This window comes from Aquarana catesbeiana, linkage group LG09 (genome assembly GCF_042186555.1).
Source record: "Aquarana catesbeiana isolate 2022-GZ linkage group LG09, ASM4218655v1, whole genome shotgun sequence".
Taxonomy (NCBI): domain Eukaryota; kingdom Metazoa; phylum Chordata; class Amphibia; order Anura; family Ranidae; genus Aquarana; species Aquarana catesbeiana.
The window spans coordinates 149,362,863-149,386,153 of NC_133332.1; the positions used below are offsets into that span (position 1 = coordinate 149,362,863).

Consider the following 23,291-nt stretch of genomic DNA (forward strand, 5'->3'; position numbering starts at 1 on the left):
TGGAATTGCACCCCAAAATACATTTAGCTGCTTCTCCTGAGTATGGGGATACCACATGTGTGGGACTTTTTGGGAGCCTAGCCGCATACGGGGCCCCGAAAACCAATCACTGCCTTCAGGATTTCTAAGGGCGTACATTTTTGATTTTACTCCTCACTACCTATCACAGTTTTGAAGGCCATAAAATGCCCAGATGGCACAAACCCCCCCCAAATGACCCCATTTTGGAAAGTAGACACCCCAAGCTATTTGCTGAGAGGCATGTTGAGTCCATGGAATATTTTATATTTTGACACAAGTTGCGGGAAAGTGACAATTTATTTTTTATTTATTTTTTTTTTTTGCACAAAGTTGTCACTAAATGATATATTGCTCACACAGGTCATGGGCATATGTGGAATTGCACCCCAAAATACATTCTGCTGCTTCTCTTGAGTACGGGGATACCACATGTGTGGGACTTTTTAGGAGCCTAGCCGCGTACGGGCCCCCGAAAACCAATCACCGCCTTCAGGATTTCTAAGGGTGTACATTTTTGATTTCACTCTTCACTGCCTATCACAGTTTCGGAGGTCATGGAATGCCCAGGTGGCACAACCCCCCCCCAAATGACCCCATTTTGGAAAGTAGACACCCCAAGCTATTTGCTGAGAGGCATGGTGAGTATTTTGCAGCTCTCATTTGTTTTTGAAAATGAAGAAAGACAAAAAAAAAATTTTTTTTTTCTTTTTTTAATTTTCAAAACTTTATGACAAAAAGTGAGGTCTGCAAAATACTCACTATACCGCTCAGCAAATAGCTTTGGGTGTCTACTTTCCAAAATGGGGTAATTTGGGGGGGTTTGTGCCACCTGGGCATTCCATGGCCTCCGAGACTGTGATAGGCAGTGAAGAGTGAAATCAAAAATTTACGCCCTTAGAAAGCCTGAAGGCGGTGCTTGGTTTTCGGGGTCCCGTATGCGGCTAGGCTCCCAAAAAGTCTCACACATGTGGTATCCCCGTACTCAGGAGAAGCAGCAGAATGTATTTTGGGGTGTAATTTCACATATTCCCATGGCATGTTTGAGCAATATATCATTTAGTGACAACTTTGTGCAAAAAAAAAAAAAAAAAAATTTGTCTCTTTCCCGCAACTTGTGTCACAATATAAAATATTCCATGGACTCGACATGCCTCTCAGCAAATAGCTTGGGGTGTCTACTTTCCAAAATGGGGTCATTTGGGGGGGGTTTGAACTGTCCTGGCATTTTATGCACAACATTTAGAAGCTTATGTCACACATCACTCACTCTTCTAACCACTTGAAGACAAAGCCCTTTCTGACACTTTTTGATTACATGAAAAAATTATTTTTTTTTGCAAGAAAATTACTTTGAACCCCCAAACATTATATATTTTTTTAAAGCAAATGCCCTACAGATTAAAATGGTGGGTGTTTCATTTTTTTTTTCACACAGTATTTGCGCAGCGATTTTTCAAACGCATTTTTTGGGGAAAAAACACACTTTTTTACATTTTAATGCACTAAAACACACTATATTGCCCAAATGTTTGATGAAATAAAAAAGATGATCTTAGGCCGAGTACATGGATACCAAACATGACATGCTTTACAATTGCGCACAAACGTGCAGTGGCAACAAAATAAATACATTTTTAAAAGCCTTTAAAAGCCTTTACAGGTTACCACTTTAGATTTACAGAGGAGGTCTACTGCTAAAATTACTGCCCTCGATCTGACCGTCGCGGTGATACCTCACATGCATGGTGCAATTGCTGTTTACATTTGACGCCAGACCGACGCTTGCGTTCGCCTTAGCGCGAGAGCAGGGGGGACAGGGGTGCTTTTTTTTTTTTTCTTTATTTTTTTTTGCTTTTTTATCTTATTTTAAAACTGTTCCTTTCATTTTTTTTTTTTTTTAATCATTTTTATTGTTATCTCAGGGAATGTAAATATCCCCTATGATAGCAATAGGTAGTGACAGGTACTCTTTTTTGAAAAAATTGGGGTCTATTAGACCCTAGATTTCTCCTCTGCCCTCAAAGCATCTGACCACACCAAGATCGGTGTGATAAAATGCTTCCCCAATTTCCCAATGGCGCTATTTACATCCGGCGAAATCTAAGTCATAAAATGCTCGTAGCTTCCGGTTTCTTAGGCCATAGAGATGTTTGGAGCCACTCTGGTCTCTGATCAGCTCTATGGTCAGCTGGCTGAATCACCGGCTGCATTCTCAGGTTCCCTGTTGAGACAGGAGAGCCAGAGAAAAACACGGAAGATGGTGGGGGGGTCATTCTCTCCCACTGCTTGTAAAAGCAGTCTAGAGGCTAATTAGCCGCTAGGATTGCTTTTACATGAAAGCCGACCGCTGGCTGAAAAGAATGATACCAAGATGATACCTAAACCTGCAAGCATCATTCTGGTATAACCACTCAAAGTCGTGAATGGTGTACCTGAAGACAAAAAAATGGTTAACAATAAAGCACAGTAAACGGTAAAGTATAAAAAATTGCATACCTGAAAAGCAAACGTGATAAAACATAATAACAATAAAACATTGCAGAATAGAATACAGTAAAAAAGAGCAGAACAATAGAGAGAATAGAGAGAGAGAGAGAACAATAAAACGACAACTATTATTTTTTATTTTATATTTTTGTTTGTGTTTTTTTTTTTTTTTTTACACTTTTTTTGTAACTGTAACTTTTATAACTGTAACCGGTTCCAGGTTCGGGTCTCTCAAAATGCGATGGCATCTTGGGAGACCCTGTGAAAGTGCGCCTAGTCTGTGCAATGCTGTACCCTACGCTAATACTCAACTAGTGAATGGTAGCGTTCAAAACATTCACCAATGCAAAGACCAGGATTGACAGGACAGGAGAGACAATAATAGCGGGTGTCACGCCTATATCAGCGTTTGCTGCAGACACAACATCTTTTTTGGGGGGGTTCGTTGGGTAGGGGTACTCGGGAGGACATAAAGAAAATGCCTCTCATGCAGCCGACTGCATTTGGTTGGGGATGTGAATGGGGGAAGTACGGGCGCTGCAGAAGTGGTGGGTTCCCAATTAGGATTGGCGAATGCAGCAGGAAGGGCATTATGGGCACGACGGGCCTGTGTTTGTCTTTTTGGTGGCAGCGGGACACTACTTGTGCTTGCCACCTCACCAGCTTGAACTGCACTTATGGGACTTGCCACGTCACCAAGTGTTACTGCAGTGCTGGTTTGACTACGACCGGGGTGTACTAGGCCGCTGGTGCTTGCCAGTTCACCAAAACGCTACCAAAAAAACTGTTAGCGATCGCAGGGATCAGGCCTGACTCTGCGAACGCTGCAGTTATGCGTTTAGTGTTTTGTAAGTGACAGTGATCGATCGATACTGCACTTGGGTGGGCTGGGCTGGTCCGGGCGGAGGGGCAAAACGCAGGTGCTAGCAGGTATCTGGGCTGATCCCGCTAACACTGCGTTTTTGGGAACCCTAAACTGCTGGGGACGCCAGTATAGATCTGATCGGATCAGATATTGATCAGTTCAGATACTATACCACTAAGGGAGGTGTACGGTGCGTGCGTGGGTGTTAGCGCGACCGGCGCTAACCTGACGCTGCCTGGGGCTGGTGCTTGCCAGTTCACCAAAACGCTACCAAAAAAACTGTTAGCGATCGCAGGGATCAGGCCTGACTCTGCGAACGCTGCAGTTATGCGTTTAGTGTTTTGTAAGTGACAGTGATCGATCGATACTGCATTTGGGTGGGCTGGGCTGGGCCGGGCGGAGGGGCAAAACGCTGGTGCTAGCAGGTATCTGGGCTGATCCCGCTAACACTGCGTTTTTGGGAACCCTAAACTGCTGGGGACGCTAGTATAGATCTGAACGGATCAGATATTGATCCAATCAGATACTATACGACTAAGGGAGGATACGGTGCGTGCGTGGGTGTTAGCGCGACCGGCGCTAACCTGACGCCTGGGGCTGGTGCTTGCCAGTTCACCAAAACGCTACCAAAAAAACTGTTAGCGATCGCAGGGATCAGGCCTGACTCTGCGAACACTGCAGTTATGCGTTTAGTGTTTTGTAAGTGACAGTGATCGATCGATACTGCACTTGGGTGGGCTGGGCTGGGCCGGGCGGAGGGGCAAAACGCTGGTGCTAGCAGGTATCTGGGCTGATCCCGCTAACACTGCGTTTTTGGGAACCCTAAACTGCTGGGGACGCTAGTATAGATCTGAACGGATCAGATATTGATGCGATCAGATACTATACCACTAAGGGAGGCGTATGCTGCGTCCGTGGGTGTTAGCAGTACTGGCGCTAATCTGATGCTGCCTGGGGCGACGCATATCACCGCCGGGCGATCAGGGGGCTAAACCTTTATTCGGTAATAAACAGCGGGTGCCCTGACACTATAAAAAATAAACGAACTAACCAGCGTCACCCGTAACGGTTATACGGTGATCAGTGGTGAAAGGGTTAACTAGGGGGCAATCAAGGGGTTAAAACATTTATTAGATAGTATATGGGGGTCCATGTCGCTATAAAACGCTGACGGTGAACCTAAATATTTACGTCCCTAACTATCGTCACCGGCGACACTAATACAGCGATCAGAAAAATGATCGCTTAGTGACACTGGTGACGGGGGGTGATCAAGGGGTTAAAACTTTATTAGGGGGGGTTAGGGGGGTATCCTAGACCTAAAGGGGGCCTAACACTCACTGCCCTAACACTGTAACTGTCACAAACTGACACCAATACAGTAATCAGAAAAAAAAAAAAAAAACCTGCTTGGTGTCAGTTTGTGACAGGGGGGGGTGATTGGGGGGGATCGGGGGGCGATCGGGGGGGGGATCGGGGTGTTTTGTGTGCCTGGCATGTTCTACTGTGTGTGTGTGTTTGGTGCACTCACATACCTGTCTTCTCTCCTCGGGCCGGAACGGAAATTACCGAGCCGAGGAGAGATGACATCATTTCCTCTGCCTCTGTGTACAATACAGAGGCAGGGAAATGATCCCATTGGCTGGGAGCGATCGCGAGGGGGGGGGCCACGAATGGATGGCCTCCCCCTCACCACCGATCGCCGGGGGAGATTTGCCGACCGCCGCAGGCATCGGGGGGGGTCCGATCGGACCCCCCACCCGCGGGCAGGCAAGGACGTACCTGTAAGTCCTTTTGCCTGCCCGTGCCGCTCTGTCGACGTACATCGTCGTGCGGCGGTCGGCAAGTGGTTAAAGAGTCACTTCTCTGACTTATTCAGTTGTGTGAATTTCAGCTAAAGCTATTGATCTCTGTAAACAGGCTTTTCAGGAAAGTAATTAAAGCTGAATTCCAGGTATCAGTTTTTTTGTAGTTACATTGCTCCAGTTTGGACCAATGTATGTATGCATGTTTCATACCTGGCTGATTCCTGTGGAAGCAGGGAATCACTGTCATAGCCACCACTATTATAGTGATCCTTGTTATCTTCTGTGCTCCCCTGCAGCATAGTGAACACAGCGAGGTGGCTTGCTTGGCATGGGTGCCATTTAGAGAACACCTTGCATTTATTGGTAAAAATGTAACTGTGCAAAAATAATCCTGACCTGGAATTCTGCTTTAAGACTAGCCAGGCAAAGATATGAAAATGAAAATTTGTATGCATTATTTTATATCATCCTGGCTAAATATGTTTTATTGAAGGTAGGAAGGAAAGAAGGAAGGAAGGACTCGAATGAAAGATTTTACTAAAGACTCGCAAACCACTTTAAGACATGCCAGTTTGCTGCAACCAAGTGACTCCACTGATCTTTAGTCTATTAGTTCTTATATTTTTTTTCCAAGGTCACGTTAGACATTTTATATTAGCTACTGTTTTCCAGTAATTTACAGACAGACTATTTTTATATATTGCATAAAAAATGACACACATGACAATAAAAATGAAGGAAGGTTTTGTATTTCTGGAAGTACCATATTTTTTTTTCTTCTCAGAATTTAGATTCAATTTAAAATTCACTAATAGATTCTTAAACTATTAAGCAGAATAGTAATGGACAAGGACAGCTCACTTTCCTAATTCCAGTGATTCTATATTAGATCTCAGTTGATGTTAGTTCTTCCCCCATATGGAAACAAGTTTAGGTCATTGTTCTGACAAAAGCCCAGTCTCGCATTAAACTTCTGACTTCTGATCTTCTCTGTATGCTTTTGCATGTCACCACTTGTTTAGGTCTGGAGATATCTTAATGTGTCTTTATAGTAACAGTAAAGAAAATTGCAGAGATATCCCCTGTGCTGTGGTTTCTTTGAAGATCTCTCTCCATTTTAATGGTGGAGTTCAGGCGGTCCCCTAGTTACAAACATCCGACTTACAAATGACTCCTACTTACAAACGGAGGGAGACAACAGGAAGTGAGAGGAAATCTAGCCCTAGGAAGGAAAATTCACTCCTGTAAGTGTTATTATAAGAAAAAGGTACCTCTACTGATGCTTTATCACCAAGGCTTGTTTCCACAACCCAAAATGTTCAAAATCCAATTGTCACTGGGACAGAAAGTGAGATGAAATCTTCTGAACAGGGGCACAGACAAAACAAATGTTGCAGGGGTGTTGACCCTTCCCTACATTATCCAAAAAGCTTAAAAAATGTTTTTTTGGCTAGAGCTACACTTAAAAAATGTACCTGTTCCAACTTACAAACAGACTCACCTTAAGAACAAACCTACAGATCCTATCTTGTTTTTAAACTGGGGGCTGCCTGTATTAGGAATACTTTAATCATGACCATGAAATCATGACCATTAATCATTACCAGTTCCATAGACTGACCATGCCTCACATAAGTCTTATAGAGATCACTGCTCCTACCGCCTCTTTACAAATCAATGCATCCTTATTTGGTTTCCATGCAGCCACCTTAAAAATGATTCATGCTACAATTTAAATTCTTCTCCAGAAGGTCCATTATAAAAGCATAACTTGAGAAGAGGGATGAGCAGAATAAGCAAAAGTAACAGAGTAAAATAAATAAATGACACTGATGGCTACACAAAAAGTGCCAAAGGGTTTGTAAGTTGGGCATCAAGGCTCTAGAGCAGTTTTTCTCAACTTTCTTCCAGTCAATGCACCCTGTAAAATTGTGGATAATTTCAAGGCACCCCCTTTTAAAATGTAAAAAAATAAACTAATAGTTTTACCTATTGCAGCAGCATCCAAGCACATAGAACAGTCAACATTTAAGCTGATTTATTCTTTCAAAGCAAATAGACTTTTGCACACTGGTTCTGACCAGTATTCCAGCATTTCTTCCTTCTCAGTTTTTCTCCCCAGCTAATGTGACCCCAGCACTGACATAGAGGGGCAGAGGGGGTCAAACAAGGATACTGTGTAGGGGCCCGGCATTCTTCTTATCAACCAATGAAATCAGTGGTTGTTAGGATGCTGGCAGCTGGCCTGTACAGTGTCCAAAGTTGTAACATTGTACAATAAAAAAACAATGACAACCTGTGGCTTAACAAAAAGCATTCTTGATCTACTTGTTGGCTTGTACACATGTTTTGGGCATCCTGGTTGAAAAGGAAAAAATATCTGGTAGTCATCCCTCTTTTCCTGTTCCGGTGACCACTCAAATTTGGCAAATGGATGAAAAATGTGATTTTTTTTCTCTTTCACTTTTAGTAATAACAGTCACCAGGCAATTTAAAGAATGTGAATCCCTATTGGACAGCGATAAAAACCTGAGAGGCATTCATTCCTCACCACTCTTTGAAAGAATAAAACAAAATTGCCTTCAGTTTTTCTTTAACATACAATGAAGAGGGCATGCTTCTAAATCTTCATCCCTTTGTTATGATAGAAAGTACTCAAATCTAGTCTACAACTGATAATGGAGATCTGCCAACACAGTACAGATAGAGTTACCTGTGGCAAACACAGATCCCTAGGTGCCCCATAGACAAAAAGACCTACATAGGATTTTTTAAATGCTGAAGCTTCCAAAAAAGAGAATCTAAAAAAGTGTGCTTCAATGTTTAAATACTTTTTTAATAAAGTTATGCTACGTTAAGAGGAACAAGTAACAAATTTAAATTTGGCTGCAAAAATTGAATTATATTTCTCCATAGATATGGTATGGTGAGTGAATGTTTCCACCCTAGGGCAGATTTGTATTACTACCTGGAGCATCAGATGAAAATAACAAAAACAAATATAGCTGCCATATCTAAGATCTGGTAAAGTGTAATATCTCAATTGTTTTGTTTTTGGGTTTAGATACACTTTAACACCTTTCTTAGTAAGTAAAATAATATTCAGATCTGCATGTAATAATTCAGAAATTGGAGGTAGGTGCTGGGATATTTTTTTATTTTTTTTTGCAGTGACAAGCATAGGTTTTAGTAGCATAGTGTGCATGTCTACTAGATACTTATACTAACTGAGTAAAATCCAACACAGTTGTTTTGTGTTGGTAATGAATTTAAGATGTTATGATAAATCTCATGTATTGCATTTAATGTCTATTTTCTTACCAAACAGGAAATGACACATTCATGGCCGCCACCTCTGACAGCAATCCACACCCCCTGTAAAACTGAGCAGTCCAAGTTTCCAATTTCCAGCAAAGTAAGTTAATATTTTTTTATTCAGAAAATAAAGATATATTATTATTTAAAAGCAGTATTTTTGGTTTAGTAGGATACAATACAAATGAGAAAGAAAGACCATTTGCTAGGAATACCATCTTCTGTGAGTACCCATGAAGCTTGGATGTTCATTATGGTAAATAATTTCATTCTGCAAAATCATTGACCATCCTTCTTCCCGGTAGGGGAGCCATCACAAAAGTTTTGAAAGAAAGAATGAGGGCAGACACAGATCCCTGAAATTCTACAGTGCACATTAACAAAGCACTAAAAAAATCTTCACAAAGCCTTAAAGGATAAGTGCAGTTATACTGCTTGCCCCTTTTGCCCCTGTTTTTCTCTTTATTCTGATTGCCCCTTATCCCCCTTGCCCCACCTCCAGAGATGCATTCTTAACACAATTTGTGGTACACAATTACATACTGTGCTGAAAAGTCTTCTGTCTCCTGGCTGCACCTGCACAGTAGAGCCTTATAGTAAATTATGGGGCCTGTCTACCTTTTTCTCTGGCCAGGGAATGTGGGGAAATGGGTGCCAGAGACTTATTTGGGGTTCTACTGCACAGGCACATCCAGGAGCAGAGGACTTGCAGTGTTAGAGGCAAACAATCCCCATAGGCTGCAGTCAACAGATTGAGGTAAGTATGCATCTCTGTGGGGAGGGGATTTGTTAGGTCAGCCTAAAGTGGCAATCATGATAAGTGCACTTTCTCTGAAATTGAACTCATTCTTTAAATATAGAATATTTTGAGATTTTTTTGCCCTGTGATCCTGTGATTTTTTTTTTTTTTTTTGCCCAATTGATCCTAGTATGTCTTATCACTGTGGTATAGAAATAGACCACTTGGACATGGGGTAAATGGTTGTTGAATGGTATATTCTGCATCATACACAACTGCTGCATAAATAGAGAAAGTAAGACTGAAAGTTGTTGGAAAACGTTTGTGTAGTCCATAAGGCAAACTATACATGTTTATGCTACAGAAAAAAACTATATGTGATAGTTGGCGCCATCCCACATCTCATATAGCCCAGTGCAGCTGCCACTTTAAGTGTAAGTGACACTAAACATGTGAAAATGAAGTAAACTGCATTCCAATAGTGCTAGGAGCACAAAACTGTATTAAAACCAATCGCCCACAAATATAATCGTTAATCAAAACATAAAAAAATGTCCATGAGTCAAACAAAAATCTTCCCGACCACTGTACCTTTAAATAATAACGATGAGTGATTCTTCTTTAAATCTGACGAAGTGCTCCACCACATATGGTAAAACTGCTCACTCACCAACCATAGGTAGCCCCTAGAGGCCTCACAAGCTCAGCAGACACAACCAGATGACCAAAGGGATGGGATGTATCCAGTACCACCATGTACTCCACAACAGATCCTCTCTTGTTAATAGCACAAACCACAAGCCCAAAAACATACTATTCTCATGGAATAGTATGTTTAATGAATGGGGAATCAAATATAAAAAAAATATAAAAATGTATACACTCACTCACATTTGCAGGGTGCCTCAGAGGCACCAACACCAGCAGCCCTCAATCAGTACCACTGCCCCACCGCTCACTGTTCTCAAGCTGGCGTTCATTCCACAGACCCGGAAGTGACAACAGTGGCACAGCCTCAATGCATTTCACACACCTGTGCATCCTCAGGAAGAAAGAGGAAATCTCTTTAATTGGAACACAGACAGCAATAAAACATTTTCTGGAGCAGGGAAGGATTACCACCTCTGTCAGACATTTAATGCTGTCTATATCACCATCAGGGAGGTCATTGCACACTTCATTTACAGGTGATGAATGCTAGAGCAGTAAGTGAAGGGAATTCTCCTCAAGAGGACATGGAAGACAATATAAAGTTGACAAAGCTTTCAACTCTTTCCCCTACATTCCAACCTAAGAAAATGGAATAAACTTTTTTTTTGTTATTTTGTAGTTTGATAACTAGTATTGTTCTAAAACTCATAGTTATATTAAGGTTATGTATACAGAATTAATTATTGTTCTGTTAATGCAAAATATTGCGTAAATAGAGCATGCTGAAGCCCTAATGGAAAATCATCAGTTTATTAAGTTGCCAATGCAATTGAGATAGTTATGGTTCTATAAGGCAGAGAGGGAATAATTTATGTTTGACACAGTAAATAGTAATAACCTTCGATGTGTTCGATGTGTTGGTTATTTCTCTCTATCATTTAATCTCTGCTCAATTCCTCTGAATTTTAGATAAGGTTAAAATGTGATTGAGATATATACTCAAGCCTTTGGCTATGTGACCTAAATCTTTATATCCAAATGATATGCGGATTAGTGGTTTGATTTATTTATGTTTTTTTTTACAGGACTCTCAACATCTGACCTCAGGATACAGCATTCAAAGTATGTCTTTTGCTCACCTGTGTAATCATATTGTACTGGATTACAATGCAATTTGTGGGGCAAGATGTTTGTTGTATTAGTACTATAAGTAGAGAACAGCATTAAACATTTGCCATGTGTTAAACAGAATTGTCTTTGTTTCATACTGCTTTTCATGCTATGTTTTTCATTTCTTTTCTTTTTTTGCAGTGGCAGTGTCAAAAGCTTTATAATACCTAACCTTTACTTTTTTCAAAATCACTGCTTTATAGTATTTTATAGACACACAGCTCTGATTTTCCTTTTGTAATACAGTGTATATGCAGTACTTTTAGCTTTTTAATTTTTGAAGCTGTTTTGCTAATGGTCCCCAACTAATTGTGTTGTTTAATTCTTATAGGGCGTACACACAGTCGGACTTTGTTCCGACATTCCGACAACAAAATCCTAGGATTTTTTCCGACGGATGTTGGCTCAAACTTGTCTTGCTCTTTATTTATTCTGAGCATGCGTGGCACTTTGTCCGTCGGATTTGTGTACACACGATCGGAATTTCCGACAACGGATTTTGTTGTCGGAAATTTTATCTCCTGCTCTCCAACTTTGTGTGTCGGAAAATCCGATGGAAAATGTCCGATGGAGCCCACACACGGTCGGAATTTCCGACAACACGCTCCGATCGGACATTTTCCATCGGAAAATCCGACCGTGTGTACGGGGCATTATAATAATAGTAGCCTTCTTTTGGGGTGAAATCAATTCCTTGGTTAACTAGTTTTTTCTTTTGTAAATAAATAGTTGAGATGCAAAGATATTTTATGTTTGTTTCTTCTATCAAACTCAAGAGCTGAGTAAGTGTCTGTCAGATTTTGATCATTGCATATGTCATATTATTGCATATGTCCAATTATGACTGGTTCTTTTTAAAGAAAGCCCTTCTTATGAAAAACACATAGGCTGCATTTACTGGTTTGGAACACATACAGTGAAAAGTGAATACACTCCTCACATTTTTGTAAATATTTTATTATATCTTTTCATGTAACAACACCGAAGAAATAACACTTTGCGACAATGTAAAGTAATGAGTGTACAGCTTGTATAACAGTGTAAATTTGCTGTCCCCTCAAAATAACTCAACACACAGCCATTAATGTCTAAACCACTGGCAACAAAAGTTAGTACACCCATAAGTAAAAATGTCCAAATTGGGCCCGTGTCAATATTTTGTGTATCCACCATTATTTTCCAGCACTGGGCATGAAGTTCACCAGAGCTTCACAATTTGCCACTGGAGTCCTCTTCCGCTCCTCTATGACGACATCACAGAGCTGGTGGATGTTAGAGACCTTGCGCTCCTCCACCTTCTGTTTGAGCATGCCCCACAGATGCTAAAAAGGGTTTAGGTCTGGGAACATGCTTGGCCAGTCCATCAGCTTTACCCTCAGCTTCTTTAGCAAGGCAGTGGTGGTCTTGGAGGTGTGTTTGGGGTCGTTATCATGTTGGAATACTGCCCTGCGGCCCAGTCTCTGAAGGGAGGGGATCATGCTCCACTTCAGTATGTCACAGTATATGTTGGCATTCATGGTTCCCTCAATGAACTGTAGCTCCCCAGTGCCAGCAGCACTCATGCAGCCCCAGACCATGACACTCCCACCACCATGCTTGACTGTAGGCAAGACACACTTGTCGTTGTACTCCTCCCCTGGTTGCTGCCACACACGCTTGACACCATCTGAACCAAATACATTTTTCTTGGTCTCATCAGACCACAGGACATGGTTCCAGTAATCCATGTCCTTAGTCTGCTTGTCTTCAGCAGACTGTTTGTGGGCTTTCTTGTGCATCATCTTTAGAAGAGGCTTCCTTCTGGGACAACAGCCATGCAGACCAATTTGATGCAGTGCACAGCTCATGGTCTGAGCACTGACAGGCTGACCCCCCACCCCTTCAACCTCTGCAGCAATCCTGGCAACACTCATACATCTATTTCCCAAAGACAACCTCTGGATTTGACTTCTTTGGTTGATCATGCGGGGCTTGTTCTGAGTGGAACCTGTCCTGTTAAACCGCTGTATGGTCTTGGCCATGTTGCAGCTCATTTTCAGGGCCTTGGCAATGTTCTTATAGCCTATGCCATCTTTATGTAGAGCTACAATTATTTTTTTTTCAGATCCTCAGAGAGTTCTTTGCCATGAGGTGTCATGTTGAACTTCCAGTGACCAGTATGAGAGAGTGAGAGTGATAACACCAAATTTAACACATCTGCTCCCCATTCACACCTGAGACCTTGTAACACTAATGAGTCACATGACATTGGGGAGAGAAAATGGCGAATTGGGCCAATTTTGGAGATTTTTACTTAGGGATGTATTTACTTTTGTTGCCAGCGGTTTAGACATTTATGGCTGTGTGTTGAGTTATTTTGAGGGGACAGCAGATTTACACTGTTTTACAAGTTGTACACTCACGACTTTACATTGTAGCAAAGTGTCATTTCTTCAGTGTTGTCACATGAAAAGATATAATAAAATATTTACAAAAATTTGAGGGGTGTACTCACTTTTGTGAGATACTGTCTGCAGGAAGAAAGTCAGAACTCCTAACCTGAATAGTGGTTCTAGTTCAGTTACCTTAAAAGTATTGAGGGCATGGAGGTAACATGAGAACTGAGCAAAATGTCAAATGAACCCCACTGACTACACATGTCCTCAAAGTCTGGGGCAGACTAAATAGGTCCTTAGCTTTGCCCCCCCCCCAAATCACCACTAGTGCCTGTCGGTGGCTTTGTGTGGTTCCCTCCTGAGAAGCAGTTGTTCTTCTTTGGACCCTGGATAACTGTTGGAGATGTTGGCCTGTGCCGCTTTATTGAGGGTCACAACCTAACCTCGCTGGCCATCCTCAGGGAGCGGTATGGTAGTTTCCCTTCTGACTTTTGGAGGTATCATCAACTCACTGATTTTGTCTCCTCACATTGCTACATATACCCAATTAGGTCTACCCTTACAGAGTTTGAACACTTATGGTTTGCCGAAGATCCCCTACCGCATATGATCTCAGCTCTTTATAAATTACTTGATTCGGCTATCCCTAACCCTAAACTATTATTCATTAGGGAATGGGAGCAGGATCTCCAGTGTGAGTTCACTGAGGAGCAATTGCACCACTTGTACCGCCTCACACATTCTAGCTCAATGGATTCTAAAACGCAAGAAAATAACTATAAGCTGCTGTCATGGTGGTACCATGTGCCCACATCAGTCGCTAAAATTTACCCATCAGTCTCTGACTTGTGCTGGAGGGGGTTCGGGCAGAAGGGAACACTCGTCCACATTTGGTGGGACTGTCACCCTTTTGGTCTGCTGTCCGCAGGCGCAGATTGGATAGTCTTGGTATTTACGTACCTTTTTCCCTGAAGCACTTTTTGCTTCATATCCCCCCATCCTCTTCTCTCACTATAAACGCAGTGCTCTTCCTCACCTTCTCAATGCCACAAAGTGCCTTATACCACTTTATTGGAAGAGCCCACAAGTTCCAAGCGAGCAGGACTGGCTTGGGAAGTTGATGGAGATAATGGAAGCAGAGGAATGGGTGGCCACTTGCAAGGGAACTCATGAGCGCTTCAACTCAATCTGAGCCTCATGGCGGAGTCATACCTCTGGACAGGCCCTAGTTTCCTCTAGTCTAGATATTGCTTTGCTAACCTTGGCGGACGCTACATTCCGGCAACTTGTCCAAGCAAACCAGAACCTGAATCAGGTTCAGAACCAGATATAGAACTAAAATTGGTATTTCTAGTTTAGTCCTACCCCATCAGCCAATGAACCAGGTGTGTTTGTGTCTGCTGATTCATAGATCCTTAGGGGTACTTGTATATTTTTTATGTTTTATATGTTCCTGCTTCATTTTTTGAGCGCCTAAGATACTGTGAGGTTTTTTCATTGATTTATTATGCAAGCCCATTCCCCTTCCCTCAAAGTTTATGGGGAATGTCCACTTAGATCGAAAATCTAGGACAGGTTTAGGCTCATCATGGTTATGTGTACTGACTTATTGCACTACTTATAACAAGGTTTGTTCTTGAGGTGAATTCTGCCTTTCCTTTTTCCTTATCCTTTTTATTTCCATTGTTTTGTATGGCTTAAAATGTAAAATAAAAAAGAGATTATATAAAAAAAATGTCAGAGGAAAAGCAGGTTATTTTTTGCTATCTGCATCCTGTTAGGGGGAATTTCTCTTGTCTTGTATTGGAGATGCAACAGGAAGTGAGAGAAAGTCTGCCCAAAGTGAGAGGAAATCCCATCTTAGACATTTGTCACTAGAATTTGTATTTCCATTGGAAAATTTCCCCTCATCTCTAGCTCTTTTGACTACTTTAAAATATCAAGATTTCCCCTTACTTTTTGAAAAAGGAAAAAAGAGTAGATATGGCGCCGTTCCAGACCTGATGGATTCAGGTGTATGCTGCTCCCTTGAATGGGAGGAAGATATTTAAGGTGGGGAAGAGAAATGATGTAGATAGTTCCTATTGAGTGGGTGTCTTCTAACCAAAAGCAAATGCACAGTAAAGCTGTGCACATTAATGTGAAACCAAATATAAACTCCTGAGTGTGAATGAGTGTCAGGCTGTATACCTGACCCAATATAAAAGTGCAATGTGTAAGACAACCCAACTTGTTTTGTATGTAACATAAATAAATAAATATAAAATAAATAAAATAAAGTGCAATAATTCCTAATCGTTACTATGCATGTGCAATAACCATATAAACGATATATACAAAATAGAATCAATAGTGCAAAAACAAAGTGCTGGTGTGAGTAAACAGGCGGATATCTGACTGATATATATTATTGAGTTCTAAGGTGCTATTGTGCCGGTGAAAGGATCCGTTTGGACTCTGGTGGGCTTCTCAATGAATAAACACTCGGTGCGTGCCTTATTTGTGCTCCTATAGTGACTGCACTCACCAGATCCTTCACCCCCTCTTGGGGTCTCACACATCCACAGTATATGCCACTGTGTAGCAATGCAGGATAACTCTGTCCTTAATGTAGACTATGAGGAGATTCCATTATGAAAAGAGAAAGAGGGAGCCCACATAGCGTAATACTGTATAAAAACTTGTTTATTAGTGCAAACGCTTAAAAAGGTACTCACATTCGGTAAGGATAAAAAAAGCATATATTGCTGACACAAGCCTCGGTAGCAGGAAGTGATGCAAGGACGTATGCTGACTCCGCCCTATACGTTTCGTCACTCTGACGTCATCTGGCACTCCAGATGACATCAGAGTGACAAAACGCGTAGGGCAGAGTGGATTCTCCTCATAGTTTACATTAAGGACGGAGTTATCCTGCATTGCTACACAGTGGCATATACTGTGGATGTGTAAGACCCCAAGAGGGGGTGAAGGATCTGGTGAGTGCAGTCACTATAGGAGCACGAATAAGGCATGCACCGAGTGTTTATTCATTGAGAAGCCCACCAGAGTCCAAACGGATCCTTTCACCGGCAAAATAGCACCTTAGAACTCAATTGTATATATCAGTCAGATATCCACCTGTTTACTCACACCAGCACTTTGTTTTTGCACTATTGATTCTACTTTGTATATATCGTTTATATGGTTATTGGACATGCATAGTAACGATTAGGAATTATTGCACTTTATTTTTATTTATTTTATATTTATTTATTTATGTTACATACAAAACAAGTTGGGTTGTCTTACACATTGCACTTTTATATTGGGTCAGGTATACAGCCTGACACTCATTCACACTCAGGAGTTTATATTTGGTTTCACATTAATGTGCACAGCTTTACTGTGCATTTGCTTTTGGTTAGAAGACACCCACTCAATAGGAACTATCTACATCATTTCTCTTTCCCACCTTAAATATCTTTCTCCCATTCAAGGGAGCAGCATACACCTGAATCCATCAGGTCTGGAATGGCTCCATATCTACTCTTTTTTCCTTTTTCAACATTATACTCCACCTAGTGGAAGTAATTGGTAGAGGCAGCAGTTCCAACAAATATTTTCTAATCTCTATAGTACATATTCCATAGCGCGGGTACTCTTTCCTTTTCTTCCCCTTACTTTTTGTCTCAGGATTAAAGTAACTCTAATGGCACAGCATACACTTTATTTTTATTTTTTAACCAGCATTGCTATAGCAATAAAACAATAAAAAAAGGATAAGAAGAATTATAGTTCATCTACTGTGTTCAAAGTGCTATCATCCTCAGATTTCAAAGCATTTCAATATTTATGCATAGGACAATACAACACCATAGAACATGCAAGTCAACCAGGTTTAAAAAAAATACAACATTACTTTTATTACTATACATTATTCTACAAGTTTAAATGGACCATTTCCCTCATTAATGATTTAGTTATGGTGCACATCACAGATTCCATGCTTATGGTCCACAAATCACAAATTATTCAACATTAACACACTCTTTACACTAGTGAATGAATCTGTGATGTATACCATACCTACCTCATTAATGATAAAATGTTCCTTTTAACCACTTTAGCTCTGGAAGGTTTACCCCCTTCATGACCAGGCCATTTTTTGCATTACTTTAACTAATAATTGCGCAGATGTGCGTAGCTGTACTCAAATAAAATGTGATGTTTTTTTCCCACAAATAGAGCTTTCTTTTGCTAGTATTTTATCACCTCTGCAGTTTACATTTTTTGCGCTATTAACAAAAAAAGACCGACACTTTTGAAAAAAAAAAAAAAAAGATTTTTTACTTTCTGCTATAAAACATATCCAATAACAAAATGTAAAAAAAATTGAATTTCTTCATCAATTTAGGCCAATATATATTCTGCTACATATTTTTGGTAAGTAAAAAAATCCCAACAGGCATATATTGATTGGTTTGCGCAAAAGTTATATCATCTGTAAATTGTGAGATATTTTTTTTTTTTTTTTACTGGTAATGGCAGTGATCAGCGACTTAAATTGAGACTGCAATATTGCCGCGGACAAATGGAACACCTAACTGACACTTTTGACACTTTTGGGGAACCAGTGAAATTAATACAGTGATCAGTGCCAAAAACATGCACTGTCACTGTACTAATGTCAATGGCAGGGAAGGGGTTAACATCAGGGGCAATCAATTTGTTAACTGTGTTCCCCGGGAGTGGTTTCTAACTGTGTGGGTAGTGGTTGTATTGTGGAAAAACAGATATCCATGTTTCTGCTTAGCAGAAACACGAGATCACTGCCTTCCCTTGTCACAGAATGACTGTCTGCCTTGTTTACATACAAGGCCGCCACTCTTCTGAATGATCGGCAGGTCCCGGCAGACATCGCATCCACCGGACCTGCTGCTTGGCTCCTGCTGTGTCCAATGACATCAAGAGCAGGTTGACAGCAGCACGCGTTGCGTGCCCCAGACCCGGAAGTGCCAGATCATATACCTAGTACGTGATCTGGCGCAGAACAGCCGCCCTGCCACAGTATAACGGCTTGGTGCGGTCATGAAGAGGTTAAACTTGTAGAGTATTGTTTAGAAATATAATAAAAACAATAATAATAATAATAATAATAATAATATTAATAATATTGTATTGTAAAGACCTATGCACAATTTATACAAGCAATAGTTATATTTGACAATACAAATACACTTGCTTGAAAACTCCCCTTTCGTGTTGTGAATGCTGTCTATCTGCTGACTATCTCTTTTAATGCCTTCCTGGATTCTCTGCATGCTTTGCAGCTTCTCCTCTGCTGTTTACTTTCAATTCCTAAAGACTACATATCAAATAGTACCATGCTGCCCCTCTGTAGTTCAGAAGGCAGGTTTTGTGAATTCTGCAACACATCAATATATACTAATAGGGTGTAGGAATAGACTGTTACAGAATTCAAGAAAGTAATCTGCACAAAGTACTTTTGCAAACTTCAAGGTTGATCAGAGTATTATGAGTAGTCTAGAAACAATTGAAATACAATGTGGAAATTAATGTATTATTTTACATTTTGACCATAGATGCCTTTTAATGGTAAACAGGGCTAATACAGAGAGTGAATGTTTAGAGCAGGGACACAAACCACTTGGTCTAAACCTTCCACAATTAATACAAAACTTTAAAAATTGCCATTACATTCAATTAAATTTACTATAACTGTGCAGACTTACTTATTGAAAGTATATATTTGCCCCAAGTATAGGTTGCATCGGTTGAACGACCATCTTTATTTCTTTGATCAATGAGAAATAAAGCATCTATAGTAGCACATGTAGGTGTATGAAAGGGCATAGTTCTTGGTCATTGACATCAGCAGTACAGTGTTCCAAGGACAAATTATGTGCAATTGACAAAATGAGACAGACATACATAGAGAGAGTGCATTGTGCATTATCAGGTGAATTATGTTTTAATATGCATATTTTCTTTTTTAGAACGTTGTGATGTTACAAACAAACCTCCAGTGAAATCCATTCCACAGAAATCGTAAGTTATTATTAATATTTTTTTTTGTGTAGCTACATTTCCATTTTTTTATCAGTTTTAGAATTAAATTAAAAGTTCATATGTCTCACTTAACTACAACAATACACAGTGTTTTTCAACAAATATAAATGTGTATGCTTAGCAAACATTTAAAAACAAAACAACAGGTACACTGATACACAAAGAATTAGGCAAATCAAAACCATGAGTCTCCCCTGTTCATTTTATTATGAAGGGCTTGAACCTTACCTGGGGGTTAAGCCCACAATCCCATTGATGTATCTTTATCTAATGAGAACCCACTTATCGATCACTATGACATCCTCATTGCATAAGGAAGCTATGAGAGGTGGAGCTAAGCTTAAGATGGGAGTCTAGCCACCAAGCTAGGGAAATCAAGCCCTTAGTGGCAAAATTAAACTAGGCTTAGAGTGGCGTATAAAGTTTTTTTCTGGTCTGGAGCAGGTAGCCTAGTCTTAGACAGGACCTTTTCAGCTTTTGGAGGCAGGTTTGATATAAAGCTCTCTAGTGTATAGGAAAATATAATTTTGTGAAGAAAGAACCTAGAGTTTGTAGAGTCGGTCCTCTTTTATCAGTTTATTCTGAATGGTTCCCTAAAGCACCTTGCCAATGGACGTGTGGACAGACTAATGCCAAAAATACTATATGCACCTTTTTTGCTTTTATTGTGTTAAGCAGCCTGTTCAAGTGAATGGGCTACCTTAATGCAATGTACATTAATGCGCATGTATAAGTGTAGCACAGCAGTGTGAAAGGGCCCTTACTTTACTGCAACTCCTCTACTTGTAACATTCAATTATTTGATATTCAGTATGATATCAGAATCCATCCTTTGCCTGTTTTAAAATTTAGATGCTTGTTTGTCAAATAACTAAGCTGAAGATTAGTTATTTTGTTCATGTTTTTGCTATGTAGCACCAGGGACATAACTTAGCTCTAAATGTGTGTGACATGTATTCTGTGTCCAGTTGCCTGCTGTGTAAAAATCTTCTTCCCACTGCCACTAGGTCCTAGCCACAATGTTAATATTTTGGCTCTGTGGGAGATAACTTTAGAGCTGCACCTTTTGCCCTTTCATTTTGCCTGCCATCCTCTATTCATACAATTTGTAATATGTTTTCCCAGGATGCAAAGTGTTCTGTAATTAGCGGAAATAGATTCCTGTTTTCCATTTACAGAACACTTTTTATTCTTATATAAAGAGGGGTGTGAACGGCCAGCCTAAAAGCATGGACGCTTCACTGCACTGCTCCGAGGATCGGACAGGGTTTGGTGGTTCTAATTAACACACTGAGGTGCCTCTATTATCCCCACCAGTTGCTAACACCACATGAACCCCAAGCTGCATGCCGCCGAAGCACAAGGGGGATCAGTGGCTGAAAAAAAATCACCCCCTTTCTGTTTTATGGGGGACCCAGCCAAGATGGCGCCATGGCCTCAGCTTCCTGACAAGACACTCAGCACACAGGCAGAGCTTCCTTTCACGGGCCTAGGAGGGAACAATAGAATATTCTGCTCCAGCTGCTTTTGCACACACCTCCCCCCGGGCACTCCACTACCCAGCAGTCTAACAAAAGCTTGAATGAGGATGGATTTCAACCCAGCCAGCTTGCATGAGATGAGTCCTGTGTACTTCATCACTGATATTAATGGAGGGCAGCCAGATTCCCTTTGCTGCCTTGTCCACATCAAATCAGCCTGTACTGGTATCAACTCTTAAGGACATGTTAATGTCCCTTAGAAGCTCCTTACAATCAGATATGTTCTCCTTAATGAAACAATTCAACACCAACATTTCTGTCATTGGAGATGGGTCACTCACATAGAATCAAAGCTGGGAGACTTTGCCACCACAGTAAATGATCTCACTGATGCACATGATGACAACATAGAGGAAAACCTGTGGGACAGACACAAGCTAGCAGATCTTGAGGATCGATCCCGCTGCAACAACATTGAAATCAGAGGGATCTCTGAAACGATACAATGTACCAAACTATCTGCTTACATGCAGGGTATGATCAAAGCGCAACTACCTGGACCTTAAAATAATGAACTGGCAATTGACCGCATTCACCGCCTCCATTATGGGAAATAATACTATGAGTTCTCTGAATCAAAGAGGCAGGCGAGTGATGCAACTGTTTCACACTGGCAACTGCTGATATATACCCCAGAAGCACCAGAACATCTGTGCTGTTGGAAGGACCTGATGGCAGTGGAGAGAAGATGTCTACTCTATGCAGCAGGAGCCAGACATGGGACATACTTCATTAGTTATAAGTTATGTACCTCGTGTTGCGTAGAAAAAATGATGCAACTAAACTTTAACTCTAAAGTGTAGGTAAAGTTAAATACAATGTGGAAGAGTTAGAACCATTGGAAGATTTTAACTTACTTTTGGTTCTAGTGGTCATTGCCTCTGGTACATAAAGTGTTAGGAAATTCAAATTTTTGAATTGTCACAGAAACAGAAATAGGGTAGGAATCTTCAAATGGGAAGCAGGATAAAAAAAAAAAAGAATTGTATCTTAACCATTTCCTACCATACTCAAAAAACATACACACATACACATACACTTTAATGGTCAGTCCAGAAATGTTTTAAAAACAGACTTAAAGACCGCTAGCATAATTCCTGACCATTACTTCTTTTTGCTACTTTTTGCTTTTGTTCTATCTTCCCCAGGGTTTTTATACTTACTTAGTTCTATGTTGTTTACTTTGACAGCACTTAGAGTACAGTGCAGTACATATTAGTACATGATATTATAACTGTACAGAGATGATGATGGGAAGATGAAGCTGGGAATGTGATTAAATGGAGAAACAGCACAGCTGTTATTGATAAACTTCTGCACACTCAGAAGTTTTACTTGTTAGGATCTGCACTAACCTGTAACTACATGTTAACAAACACTACTAAGACCATGTTTAACTGGCTGGATTGTGATAAATAAATGAAAAAAACATACTTAAATGTGGAACCCAGTTACATTTAAAATGCATATATTGATGTGAATTTACCAGAAGGAAGCAAGACAAGACTAAGGCTACTTTCAGACTAGGGAGTTGGGGGTGTCAGCGGTAAAGCGCCGCTATTTTTAGCAGCGCTTTATCGTCGTCTTTGCGGCCCTTTTTGACCGCTAGCGGGGAGCTTTTAACCCCTGCTAACGGCCGAAAAAGGGTTAAATGTGCCCAGAAAAGCGCCACTGCAGCGGCGCTTTGCCGGCACTTTGGCGGCACTTTGGCGGCGCTGCCCATTGATTTAGCTCCTACAGCGCCTCAAAGATGCAGCTTGCAGGACTTTTTATTGTGTCCTACCAGTGTACTGCTCTAGTGTGAAAGCCCTTTGGGCCTTTACACTGGAGTGACAGGAGAGGCTCTTGACAGGCACTATGCAGGCGCTATTTAAAGCTCTATAGTGCCTGTAAAGCGCCTCATTGTGAAAGCAGCCTTAGTGTAGTGAATAAACACACAAAACCCGCTTTGGCAGGTGGGACTTTAAAAGTGACTGGAAACAATGATTGTATAAATGTTTATTTAAAAAGTCTAGTCAATAAAAAGACTTTTTCATAAAGGACAAATAGCTTGAGATTATATAGATTACGATACATATACAGACACATGTAAGCTCTCTGATGAACCCGATGTTTCCGGCTTGATGCCCTTCTTCAGTTTGAGCTGCAACGGCTCTGATTACCGGCATACTCAGTGTGCAACCAAAGGTGTACTTCCTGGGCTGGATAGTCATAGGAATTTTCCAGCCAAGTTTGGGATTTGCAAAT

The 23,291-nt window shown here is 40.8% G+C and overlaps 1 protein-coding gene across 2 annotated transcripts in view; it reads left to right on the forward strand.

The window, feature by feature from the left end:
- AFF2 (ALF transcription elongation factor 2) overlaps positions 1 to 23,291 on the forward strand; it is a 976,027-nt gene that overhangs the window by 555,190 nt on the left and 397,546 nt on the right. For both annotated transcript variants that reach the window (XM_073599267.1, XM_073599268.1), the window contains exons 5-7: positions 8,510 to 8,596; positions 10,972 to 11,008; positions 19,431 to 19,482. In XM_073599267.1, the coding sequence (XP_073455368.1) occupies positions 8,510 to 8,596; positions 10,972 to 11,008; positions 19,431 to 19,482 (176 nt within the window). The remainder of the gene's footprint in view (positions 1 to 8,509; positions 8,597 to 10,971; positions 11,009 to 19,430; positions 19,483 to 23,291) is intronic.